The sequence below is a fragment of the Diplotaxodon limnothrissa genome, linkage group LG4 (assembly GCF_057381915.1).
Source record: "Diplotaxodon limnothrissa isolate DT_005_m linkage group LG4, D_limnothrissa_male_GT1.1, whole genome shotgun sequence".
Taxonomy (NCBI): domain Eukaryota; kingdom Metazoa; phylum Chordata; class Actinopteri; order Cichliformes; family Cichlidae; genus Diplotaxodon; species Diplotaxodon limnothrissa.
The window spans coordinates 4,387,557-4,401,539 of NC_140599.1; the positions used below are offsets into that span (position 1 = coordinate 4,387,557).

Sequence of the window (13,983 nt, forward strand, 5' to 3'; positions counted from 1 at the left end):
CACCAAACACCCCAATCCCACTAAAGCTTTCTGAGGAAAGAAGTGAACAATGAGTTGAATGGAGAGGAGCATGAAGTCCAATTATTTTAATTTAGTCAATTTTTCACTTATGTGGATTATAAAAATGAAAAAACAGTGAGCCAAAAAAAAAAGAAAGAAAGAAAGAAATGAAAGGCTTTTACGAAACACCCTAAAATGACTCTTTATACTGACACTATATACTATATAAGTGCTATTAGTACTTTTTTATATTTGCCTTTTGCACTGGATCCTACACAGAACACAAACACACAAATGTCAGCATCACAAGAACGTTTGTTTTCATCTGTGTTTTAATTTGATCTGTATTTAACATTAAAAAACCAAAGTGTTCATTAAAAAATATTTATGAGGACGCCCTCTTTTTACACATGTACCTGCCCGAGTGTAAACCCAAATAAAAGGCAAAGAAAAAAAGAAGCCTCCGGAAAAGTCCGGAAGCAGTGGTGGCATTAGCTTTGAGTTTGAGTTAACTTGTAGCTTTATCAAAATGTCTTAGCAGGCAGAGCTGCCCTGGAGGCAGAACTAGGCTTTTTTTTAAAACTTAGGTAAGGTTATTTTAAAAAAAATATATTTAAAGCTAAATTCCTCCTCATACAAATGAAAAGCTGAGTTCTACTGCTACTGTAAAGCTACATTTGACATTTACCATATTTATACTGTAACTGAGACTTCCTGGACCCGTGGTCACCAGTACAAATGCAGTCTCGCTTTAAATTGGAGTCGGATACGTGCAGTTTGATATTAGGCAACTGGCAAAGTAAACACCAAAAACATGACAGTGAAATACTTCAAACAGGTATACACAGTGCTATGGCTTTGTGTAAGTACCTAACACTTACTGCTCAGCCTGGTAGATCTGATGATTCACTCCTCATAGCTGAGTCTCGGAGAAGTTTATCAATATTCATATCTCGCTAGTTATATTTTACAAATGAGACCTGAGCCACTTTGTCGATCCCTTATTCCAAGGCTTATCAGACATCATCAACACACCGCTAACAGCTAATAGTAAATTCAACTCGTCTGAAAATTGTACTGATTGTAGTATTTCTTTCTGTTATAATATTGTGTATTTTACAGCTATTTTAGCCGTTTCCCCTATATCTGTCCACTTTAGTTTTATTGCATAGCTGCTGCTTATATTTTTGCCTCCAGAGTGGCTCAGACTCTAAAAAATGTCCTTGTCTCTTAGAGCTTCAGTTCAGCCTGCCGGAATAATTCCGCAATTTGTCCCGGAAGCGTCGCATCTCCCCGTCTGTCACATCATCTGAGTTCTTGGCATGGGTTCCTGCTGGTGTCCGGGATACCAGTGTCCAAAATTGTTCACATATCCTCCTGAGTGCACCGGTGCACCTTTGGCAGCCATGCTGATATCCCACAAGGAACACGGCGAGGAGGAGGCTGGTGGTGGAGGGGCAAGGTGTTCTCCCTCAGGTCCACAGGGCCCATTCTTCATGATCTTCTTGTATTTAGATCGTTTATTTTGGAACCATATTTTCACCTAGAAAAAGAAAAAGTACAAGAGTTAAGAGTCATACAGGAAACGCTGTGATTGGATTGAGTGATTTATTACAAGATATCATAAAGTGACTGTTTTATTTTAAGGTCATGGGCTCAGTAAATAATTTTATTTAAAAGAATTATGCAGCACCGTGTTCTTATTTTGTCCTCTTTTTTTCTTCCTCGAGTTTTTAAAAAATCAGTAACCAACACAACAGTGGGTGAGTCTTTAACCATAAATATACATCTAAAAACACTTTGTTCACAACTAAAATCAAATCAGGTTAAACTCTCATTGCACCCTTGTGGTTGTATACGAATACCAACAAGTCAAGTTGGAGTTTACAACTGTCTTTACCAAGGCACATATAATATATGCTTTATTAGCATCGTCAACCCAGCAGCCCAAAAGAACTGTACAATCACCTAAAAATCAAGGTGGGTGTTGTCACAATCTCTCCTATAATTTTGTCATTAACCACAAAACTAATCAGTTTTTCCTTGAGTTCAAATGGAGGGTTTTTTTTGCCAAATTTGAAGAAATTCCCTCAATGTGTTGCTAACAGTGGATCACAGTAAAATCTAATCCGATCATCCTTAAGCCTGAGTGAACCCTCCTTCACCACAGTTACTGACAAGAAGAAAAGATTTCGATATAGATGACCTGATAACTGAATCATTATAAAGTCATTGCTATCTAGCACTAACAGCTGTGATGACCAAAGGTAAGTGATGTGCATGAGCAGATTAACATTAGCTTTGGGCTCCTTAAATCTAGGTGCTAGCTTAGGTGCTTCCTTTAAGTTGAACTCAGCGAGGAAGCAGTTTTTCTCTGCACAACTGTTTCTGTTTTTAGTTTTTGGAAACATTAAAAGGTTTAGCACATGTTAACAATGATACCTAATGATGTAGCGGTGATAATGTGATACCTGCGGCAGGCAAAAACAAAGCAAAACAATAAGGCAGTGTAAGGTTACATAAACCAGGCAACAATAGGCAGCACACGTAAGATGTGCCTATACTTCAATGCGGTACTAACAGAGAGTAAGCTTGGAGTAATATTACAGGGAAACTATAGTTAGCTCCTACAGCTAAAAACACCAGCACATGATAAGGTACTTGAATCACACTGTCACACCCACACTACAGCATACAGCTCCTTTAGGGTTTTAAAAACTATCTTGGTGTGACACATAAAGCTGTTTATTGGAACGCCTGCATCTTATAGAACGACGGGTTCAATGGAAACTGATGGTCAGCATATTACCCAATCCTGTGAGTATATTAGCCAGCAGGTTCATACAAAAATATTAATATGTGACTACAGGCATCATATAATTAAAATATCTCAAAGTATTTAGATGAATATCACTTCAATCATTTATCAGTGGTTACAGATGATTTAGTTACGTTGTTAACCCTTTAAGACCTACCATAGAACCAAGTTCGCCAGAGCTTATATTATATGTTTACATGCTGTGGAGCCATTTTTGGGAGCATTTCAAGTTGCTATACATCAATACAACCATTATAGCCCAAACTTTAATAATATGTCTGCATTAGGTGCATAGTAATTACATAAATTGCAAAAAAGTGCAATAAACTACAAAAAAATTGAAAATCGTTTTTGTTTTTTTAACATATATTTCTAGTTAGAGAAATTTAAGAGGCTTATCCGTCAAAACTGTAAATACAAAAAAGTTACACAAACTAGTTTCCCACCACAGGAAATTTATTTTGAGTGTCTTCATAGTTTTATTTTTGAAATACACCAATTTTTATATACTGCAGGAAAAACGAAAATAAATATTATAGTGCAAATTTGCAAAATAACAGCATATGCATCAAAATAAACTATTTCCAGCAGTGCAATATGAGTCCTCAGCATCCCAGAAACGACACAGAAAGTCATAAACTCAAACATAACTTTTTAAAACACATAACAAGTAAAACACAAGCTCATAAGGGCCCGATAGTAAAAAACTACATTTCCGCAAAATGACGTCACTTCCGGTTTCGGGCAGGTCATGCGGTCATGTGATAGTTCGCGCTGATGGACGTAGGAAGTGTTACAAACAGCTGATCGGATCGGCGAAGAGTGTTTCTGGAATATCATGTTTTTGTTGCTGCAAGTGATTTTTATGCAGTTTTTGCAAAGCTTTATGTGGAAGGAAACTGTGACCTAGGACAAGCTGGTGGCATAAGATGTAAGTACAACTCCTCTGGTTTCATATGCAAAAAAAATTATTGCGCTAGCTTACGTGGTTGCAGAGCTACCGGGATTTAAAAATAGTTACGCAAAACAGAGCGTGCCCGCTCCGATCGGCTGTAAAGGGTTAATATAATTGGCATTTCTTTGTTTCCAGCATGCTTGCAAATTGAGCATCAAATTACGCAAATATGCCTGTCGGCCAACCTGTCAGCTTAGCGGGAACGAGTGAATCATGTATAATTGTACAGAGGCAGTGAATGATACTTTTGTCTGAAATGGGTTTTAACTGTGCTGTAAAGGGGAAAAAACCTGCGCCCATAGCACAGTTCTGGCTAGCAACAAAGGAGAAGAAATATAAAAGAGTGAGCAAAAGAAAAGAAAACACTCTTGGCCCTGAAAGTGTTTTCTTCTCCAGTCCTAGGAATTATTACCCGGGGAGTTTATGGGTATTTATGAAGACTGTTGTGAAGTGGTTTTATGCAAGATATTTTAATCTATAAAAATTCTAATTTCAGAGTGCTGTAATTGATTTGGAATATGTGGAAAAAATTATCCCTTTCCCAGTAATCCCAAAATGTCCAGCTTTCACACCCAGCTTTTGAACTGAAACAGCCAGAAATCATGCCGAGTGAAATTTGACATTTAATTTAAACTCTATTGTTCCAATATATCCACTGACGCCAGTCACCAGCTGTGAAAAGCATAGACTCCATAAATATACGATATAATATATGAAAATTAAAGGCGATAATGCTGCTTTTCAGAAATTAAAACTAATTAAATTGTAAATTATCCACTTTGAATTCTTCAAGCTGCAACATTTAGGAAGGTTTTAAATCATATTAAAGTTCAATTATTAAATTAATATAATATTAATCTTAATATAAAAAGTGATAGTCACACACTGCATTGAATACTATATAATAATCCCCTGCAGTATTACACTGTGGATGAAAACCTGAAGGATTGGAGTGTAGCTTAAGAGGCCAGGAGTCAATCAACAGCATCCTCAGTGAGAGCATGTCATCTGTAATTATTGGTTTCATATTCCAGCAGCAACACGGAGCTGACAGTTTTCTGAGTGTGTGGCTAATGACTCTGACTTTAAGGGAAGACGGTGGCTGAAAGGCAGGCAAAAGACCACTGAGGGACACAGAGTGTGTGTGAAAATTAACAAACTTAAATGTCTGCATATACTAAAGTCCTTGTCAAAAAAGTTTTTTTTGTCCAGATGTCTTCCATTTGGAAGTTGTATAGATGGGGTGTATGTGTGTGTGAGAGAGATGGACAGAGATAGGGAACGTTTCGAGGAAAAACATTAGAACAGTGCTACGTGCCATTTCTCAGCTGCGTTGGGAACATTATTTTTCGATGGAAAGTGGTCAGTCGCTGGCTGGCAGCCTAATGGCATGATCGCTATCTTCAAGTGTGTGCGAGTGTGTGTGTGCGCGTGCATTTACGTGGCCGTGGGTGAATGCGTGCACATAAACTACGTATGTTTTCCATGAGTGTGCCCGTGATCAGAAAAGCGCACCCGTGTACGTGAGGAATGCACAGCAGACGCAGCGGGCCAACACATATAAGCACACAGGCTAGATGCAGCTGACTGTGGGTTTCAGTAGGACTTGTTCTGTGTCTTCTATTAATTATGTCGTAAAGAAGCCTAAAAATATAAAAAGTTGCTTTTTGTTTAAAATTACTGCACATATTTTACCTGCAATTCTCTATATTTACAGCAATACTGGTTAGCCTAGCCTAAAACATCAGAGGTTTTTATGTTTCAAAATCATTTGACCAAGAAAAAGGAGTGGAAAGTAAACAAAATAGAAAGTATTTATTAGAGAAAATGAAAGAAAATAATAAAATTTCAAGGATCGCAGGGTTTTAGTTCTACATGACCAGTACATTAATAATATACATTATTAATATAAGCCAATATTCATCCTCAGTTCCTGATTCAGAAAATTTTTCAGTGTATCGTAGTTCGTGCATGACATGATCTGACATATAAGTACAAGGGGAAACAAAGACAATTATTCTAACTGACACAGCAAAAGCTCTTCACTCTTTTCCAGAAAAGTCATTTTTTTCCTCCCTAAAAATATAGGGCTTGGGTTTGGGTTAACACTGAGGATGACTTTGACCTCAGAGTGTTAAAACATTGTACCTAATCTAGTTAATCTCTTGGTTTGTTTAATATATTTGTTCCCATCTGTCTATTTACTGGCTAGTTGGACCCGTTTCCATTACTGTTGCCACATTCCGAAAAATTAAAGTTAAATTTGCTAATAGAACCAAGAATTGGATGAAAAATAAAAATCAAGGTTGAAACGTACAGGCAAGGCAACTCTTGATTAAAGAAGCGGAAGACTGTGTCAAAGCTGAAGGCAGTAAACCTTTTTATTTATGAGTGTCTTGCCCAAATACTTTTGATCCCCTGAAAATAGTGGGCTGTGTATACAAGATGCTGAAGTTCAACAACGCTTAAGTGCAACATTTTTCCCCAACCACATCACCACATCAACTGTACTGTGTACACCAACTGTACTATCAACTGTAAGCTGGATATGAACATTTCACAAAAGGCACCATCATCTTCAACATGTGGCGTTGTGCATAGGGTGTATTTAACGAATGCTGCTTTTTTCGTTCTATTGTGGAATTTCTGAGTGTGTTATAATGGAAAAATTTACACATCAGGAACTGGACATTTAAAAAATCCAGATAAAAGGACAAAAAGTAGTGAGTTATTTTGTACCTAGCCTACAGAAATGCAACAAATGTAACAAATGGTATGTGATACTAATAAAAGTAACTTCAGTAACTTTGTGCCGTGTTTCTGAAATGGGAACTCAAAGAAAGAAGACTCCCACACGCTAAACATCACAATCCAACATACAAATGTGCTGCCATTCCTCAAACTACCATCACATGTGCTCTCATTGTACTCCACAATCAGCTGAATCATACTGTGTTGATCCGTACAAACTGACTGCCTTTGATCCAAAACACCTTGAAGAACAAGGAGCGAGTTCAAAAATGGTGCTTCTCAATGAGCATACATGTGAGTATGACTTGTAGCAGACCACAATAAAAAAGCAAACCACTATACCACTACAAAAGATGAAGACAAATGAATGGATCATCTCTTACTTCTAGTGTAAACATAGCTGCTGCAGTTAATTCATATGGGATTAGGACAATTCAGCTGATGATCAAATGCTGATGGTTGCTGAGTGTGCACACACATGCAGGCGAGCATGGATCGTATTTCAAATATTCCAAAACAGTGTCATCTAATGTTTCCCCAGTTGGACACCTGCTGTCTATTCAAACCTTTATTCTTCACCTTTTGGACAGGCGCAATGTATCTGTGATTATTCTACACAGAGCCTACAGTGTCATAAGCCCATGGAAGTAAGGCACTGCTATAATTTGTTGTTATAGATTCCTGTTATCCATAAATAACAACGACTCTGCTGACTGACAGAGTTGGCCACTTTGTCTACAGTCTACATGTACCAGTTACTCACAGGGACAATACTTCCTGTTTTCCAGCTCTGCACTGGTTTTCCCAAGAGAAACAAAATGTTTAATAATATCACTGTCAGACTCTGTCGTTGTTGGCTGTGCTTATGTGAAACTTCCACTTTTTCAGTTTTCATTAACTAGAAAATAGCTGAAACCAACTTATTTATCATATTTAAGAAACTACAGACAATGACTGACTCTCCTCTTGGTAAGTCAGTTTGCTTAGTGCAGATGAATTTGGTAGTAAATACATCCTACCATGAGCTACCATGATGGCAAAAACACTAGCTCAACTCAAATAATACATCACTAGTTCAAGCACTTTAACAAGCGTTTGGACATCACAGTGTTAAACTAAGTTTTAATTGTATCAATTATATGAAATTATAAACAAAGTTATTATTACTTTATTTTGAATTGATGAATGAATTACATTAAGTTGGCAATAGAGGTGCAACAAAAGAGACGACACAGCCATGCCTCTTACAGCCTTCTCTTGCACTGAGTCAGTATTACACTAGCTGACAGCAGTGGATCACTGGAGCTAAATATCACCATAAAATTTGTCAGTAATCTGGATTTTCCAGCGTCACTACCTCGTGACTTCTTGGCAGCTCTCAAATGAAGTTTTGTGTTGAACAATATCAGGAAAACTGCCCGACAAAGCAAATCAGAATCAGCAATCAGCTTAAATGAGCACATTGCTAATTTAAGCAGGCCCAGTAGTAAACACAGACACTGACAAAATAAAGCAGTTAGTAAAACACGTTCCACTGTTTTTCTTTGTCAGTTACACAGATATAGAGATTTATGGCTGATGAGCCCCAATGAAAAACACAACAGTTTTTCAGTATCATTAAAAAGGATTTATTCAAAGAAAACACGCTGGAATGGAAAGCATCTCTCTGGTCTATGAGTGTGTTTTCTTCATTAGTTCTGTTACGATTATGTCATTTGCATTGGTAAGTTTTAAAAATGTTCATTATGTCTCATAACGAGACCAACCAGGTGTCACACTTTGTTTTTTATCACTTGTCCCATAAAGTTGAGTCTCACAAAAAACACGTGCCTTATAAAGAAATGTGAATCTACCCTCCCCCCCAAAAAAGTAAATAAATAAAATAAGATATATTTGATCCTAAAATGGTCAGTGCCAAATGTATATAGTGCTACATTTTTTGTATTTGTTAAATAAATACTACAAAATCTACCTTTAATCATTAGCAATGTGTTCCACATTGTACTACACAAGCATGCTCCATTCCCCACAATTAGTTTCATGGGGTCCAGTCATAATACTCAAAGCAGTGCATGATGTTAGGTGAAATAATCAGCCTATACACGAATCATTACAACCAACTACACGTTTCTTTGTGGATTCCAACTGTACATAAAATATTTTTGTATTGAATATATAATTAGGGCTCCTATTTCTAAAGCAGTCCATGTATTTTGCAAAATGTGTAAGTTACTACATTTCGTATTTTGAAGAAAATGCACCTTCATTCACACATTTGCCTGTTTTTCTAACGCTATGATAAAACTGAGGATTGGGGGATTTGATCTGTAACGTAAAGATTCAGAACAGCAAATATCGAAGTGTTGTTGACTGGATAAAAGCTGGATTGCTGCTGGCTAACGTGGTTCAGCCTTTATGGACATTTATAAAAAATGTGAATTATAAATAAATGTTAAAATATCCAATTAAATCATTTTTACCTAGACGCCACAACAACACGATGCAGCTTCACAGACAAAACAGCAGCTGTTGGGATTCGTTTGCTGGTGTCTCCACATGTGTATGAGTGCGCACACACATTTCAAAGAGATGCAAAACAGGCAGAAAGTCCCAGTGAACCAATTTTGAACCTGTTCTGGTGACACGTGGAGACAAATCTGCGCAAACGGTTTCCAGCACACTGCTCTGCATTTTCAAATGTTTTCTCCCATCTCATGCATTTGAAGATTTCATGACAGAGTTTATGCCATATTGCACTTATGTTTGGCTACATCAATGTCTAATTTACAGATGAAGGAATGTTGGCATCAGTCGGCATGAATGTACCAGCGCTCGTCTTGTTTGGGCTTAGCAGAGAACAAAGAAAACAATCCAAGGTGTGATTGAGCTCGGTTAAGAAGTAGCTCTAATTTTGTGTCATGCATACTTTGGAAAATAGGGTGAAATTGCAACTCACACCCTCTATTAGAGTCACTTCACACTGGAAATGTTTTCAAATCTTCACATCATAGGCAATAATGTTTTTACCTTAGACAGGTTAATTATATTCCTAAAAGTGTCATTCCATCCTGCTCACATTTTAATGCCTAACATATTACGAATGTTCAAATTTAGGGACCGTCTACACTGCTTTATTGTGCATGCTTTGTCCATGTGTGAATAGCTCATACCAACCTGTGTCTGCGTGAGGCCCAGTTTGGCGGCCAGGTCGGCCCTCTCGGGCAAGGCGAGGTACTGGGTTTGCTGGAAGCGCTGGTTGAGAGCCTGTAGCTGCAGGCTGGAGTAGATGGTCCGAGGCTTCCTGATCTTTTTCCCTTTTCCATTGAGCCTCACTTCTCCATTTTCTATCACCGCTGTGGGCTTCTCATGCTCTGCGTTAGAAGGGAGGACAGAAGGACGGTGTTCAGAAAAATGTTAACAGTGGGATTTCAAGCTGGGCTCTTCTATGTCACAAAAAGACTGTAGAAAATCATTTTAACATTTAAATGATTACGAGATATAAAATATTCATGTGTGAACACTGAAAATTGATGTTGGACAAAAAAAGTGGTTTATACTATAATGTTTTTGACATAAATTAGATCGGGGCGATCGTGGCTCAAGAGTTGGGAGTTCGCCTTGTAATCGGAAGGTTGCCGGTTCGAGCCCCGGCTCGGACAGTCTCGGTCGTTGTGTCCTTGGGCAAGACACTTCACCCGTTGCCTACTGGTGGTGGTCAGAGGGCCCGGTGGCGCCAGTGTCCGGCAGCCTCGCCTCTGTCAGTGCGCCCCAGGGTGGCTGTGGCTACAATGTAGCTTGCCATCACCAGTGTGTGAATGTGTGCGTGAATGGGTGGATGACTGGATATGTAAAGCGCTTTGGGGTCCTTAGGGACTAGTAAAGCGCTATATAAATACAGGCCATTTACCATAAATTCTTTTTTAACCATTTATTATATTAGAAATTGTACAAAAAGTATAAATAACACTGAAAAGTATTTTGTGAAAACTGTCCCAACATCTACAATTCAAAGATAAAAAAAGAAATCTCTACATGTGTTGATTAAAAAATTGGCATTCAAAGATTTTGGATTCAAAATACTAACAACAATTAATAATAAGCTCCCCTCTAAAATTGGATGGTGCTGTTAAAAATGGATATAGCGCAGAAGCAGTAGTTAACTTCACCCAGTACTCAAGGCTAGAAAAATCCAGGAACCTGAAGTAACACTGGAGGAAAATAACCCGCTGATACTGGCTAAAACTACTACAGCTACAGTAAATCAACCCACAGCAGCTCATTTTTACCCAGTGATATTATGTAATGATTAAAGATCAGGTAGCGTCACAACTATGACATGTGCAATGATAGTGAGTGGTGGTCCTTTTCAAACCATGTTGACTTACAGTTATCCAGACATCAAAGCAGCTCAGCTTTTCTTTGTGTTTTTTGTATTTGTGTATTTTTTTCAGGAAAGCTATATTGTGCGTACGTACACCCCCTCTGATCTTTGTTATGACATGAGCTCACAGCTTGCAGTGGCAGGAAAGAACAGTTGTAGAAAAGCCAAGGCCCCACAAGATGCTTGCATTCTGTATCTGAGCTACGCTCTGAGCTGACGCGCAGCAACACCGGGGGACAGAAGCACAGTGGGTGCTTAGAAACGACCTGACAGGGGAAGGTTTCTTTTAGAAAGAAAACGCGCTAGTGTGTAAAACACTTATTAGCTCAATCTGGCTCACATATCCATATATAATAAAACGTATATGTATGTTTTTAAGGTGTGACCCTTGTTCCAAGAAACTGGACATTTCATAAAGGTGACCAAAGTGTCCAAAAAGAACTCCATGTCAACAAGCCCTGCAGAGTCCCTCACAGACCAAGATTTGTACAACACAGTTAACGTGTAAAGTGATGTTTAACTTGTATGTATTGGGTGAGTTAGAGCGTGGTGTAAAACTCCAACAGCAAAAGTCCAAGAAGACAGATTTTGGGTGAGCACCAATGAAAATCTGTCGTATTTATTTGTGTTTTTGTAACTGATCATTTTCCCTGCCACTGATTCCAAATCTGCTTTAAAAATGTATAAACTGCAGTTGCTGTGAAGGATTGTGAAATGGGCCTTGAGCTGATCCATCTGTTCGTCTGTCGATGCGCATTTACAGAAGCAGAATTTATTTATAAAACCAGTCGAGTAAATCTGATGAAAGTACTGCGTCATGTTCACCTGCGTCATGTTTATGGATAACTTTTTTTTCTCTTTGAGAAAACATAAAAACATTGTGTACTTTTTCAGAATTTTATTTTCATTTTTAAGCTTTTCTGCCCTTTTTTATGTGTATCTAATACAAGACGGCTGTTTTCTGTCTCTCTGAGAGTCTCTGTCAGCGTTCCTGTCATCTCAATATTTTGTAAACTGGTGAAATAAGTCACCAGATTTTAAGCTGAATATATGCTGAAATGACCGTAAATACTGCATGTGAGGCAAGGACATTTTCAGTATAGACAAAAAAAATAATCCTATGTAAAGATTTAGTTTAAATGAACGTGTTTTTTATGTAATAGTAAATTCTTTAAATAATAATGATGAAAATAAAAATATAAAATTAAGAGCAAATTTTTTTTTTAAAAAGTGAAAATGTGAAAGAAAAGTGATCTGCACTGGGATATTATTTAAAACAAAAGAAACAGTCGTAATCGTCCCGGTATCTGTTAACTGCTCCTGCTGCCAAATTCTGACGAGACGTTTTCATCTTACGTGGAGTTTTATTTTTATTGGCGTTTATTGTTTTTTTCGTAGCTTTAATCTGTCATATTACACAAAATAACTGCACGTCTTTGTCAATGAAGCAAAGACATAAATAAGAATATGAAGTAAATGTATCAGGTTTTTCCCTTTGGGTTGGATTTTAGTTTTGTTACACTTTGGAAAAAAAAAAGCTCAAATCTATAAAACACTTTTTTTTCGTTTAAAATGACATTTTCGTTTAATTTCGTCCATTTCGTATTTAGTTAATTCTGTTTATTGTGGTAGTGTGATAAGTCAGATCACAGGCTTTGGTGTCTGCTCAGAGGGAAACGTGACGGCTAATATTTGGAGCATGAGGATGAGGCTTTGGGTTTTGGTGGGGAGCGCGGGACACCACAGTGCCTGTGCCGGAGAGTCACACAGTCTGCGCAGGCCTTAAACACATCTCCCGGCCAACCCCAAAATACGCTAAACACAACGCTGTGGCCGACCTGTGTGTGGATCCAATTATTGCGTTCCGCTGCGGCTTATTTTCATGTTTCTGTAGACCCACTTCAAGAATTTTAATGGTCCGAGTTCATCCGCTGTGATTATCCTTATTAGTTTTGCATGTTTTATTCTTTTAATGTCCTCTGTGATTAATTTCAGACTGAATTACTATTAAAAATGACACATCGAACTATTAATAATGTATTTTAGCTTGTTGTCGGATTTATTTATTTATGGCATCTTTCAGCACATTTAAACTGACAAATAAATTAAACTAAAATCCCACGAACATATTTAAAGACCAAAGTGTAGAAACAAGGAAATGAGCAAACATTTATTCATTTCTGTGCGTAAACCTACCCGCATCGTCCAGTCTGGTGTGTCCGAGCGCGCCGCTGTGACCACCGTGCTGATAAGGCAGGTAGGCACCGGGGTGATGCGCGCTCACTGGACTGTGGTAGGGTGGGTATCCCAGCGGGCGACCGTAAGAGGAAGCCCCGGAGGAGAAGGGCCCATCGTGCTGCGAGGGTCCGACAGCGTGCAGTCCGTGGACCGGATAATGGTTGTGGGATAAGCCTGGCGAAGGTTGTTGATGTCCAGGGTAGCTGTGTCCACCGAACTCCAAAAACGCGGATTTGGACGGATCGGACGTTACTAAAGTGTCTGATATGGAGCTCATAGTCATCATTGGGGAGAGGGGCAGCGATGTGCAGGGGAGAGAGGACGACGGGTCGGCTATGACCTACAGATGAGGGTCATGATAAGGCAACTGGTTTAAAAAGAAACAAGAAAAACACCCCACAAGAAAACAGAAGACTTTAAGAAGCAGCTCTTTAAAAACAAAGCGTCTCTGTATTCCCGTGGAGTGACTTTAGGTGGGTCTGCCCTCCGCTACATCCCAGCTGAAAGCGCCACAAACATCACGCTCAGTGTTTAAAAGCATTAAGTCCAACAGTAGAAGACTGGACGAATGGCAGGGAAACACGCAGACCAACAGGGGAAGTCAGCGAACAGAGAAAACAAAACAGGAACTCTTAACGAAGCAGCAGGTTTAATTACGAATATCCTTCGACGTCCTCCTACTCTCGGGCCAAAACAACCAGGTTCCCGCTCGATTCCCCGTTTGCTGTAAAGAGACTCCTGGCAGCGGAGAGAACTGGAGAGTGTTCCGAACCTGAGAGCGCACTGCGCGTCTGCTCTGACCCCCTCTCTGCCTCCATTTGGCACAAGCAGCGCGCTCAT

At 38.7% G+C, this 13,983-nt stretch overlaps 1 protein-coding gene across 1 annotated transcript; it reads right to left on the bottom strand.

Moving 5' to 3' along the window:
* Positions 1-1,300: 1,300 nt before the first annotated feature.
* On the bottom strand, positions 1,301-13,429 carry LOC146633070 (homeobox protein Dlx4a-like). The gene is made up of 3 exons (XM_085351981.1): positions 13,102-13,429; positions 9,699-9,895; positions 1,301-1,543 (listed from the first exon to the last, which is right to left on the bottom strand). The coding sequence occupies exons 1-3, from the start codon at positions 13,427-13,429 to the stop codon at positions 1,301-1,303; spliced, it is 768 nt and encodes a 255-aa protein (XP_085208107.1).
* Between the last annotated feature and the right edge of the window lie 554 nt (positions 13,430-13,983).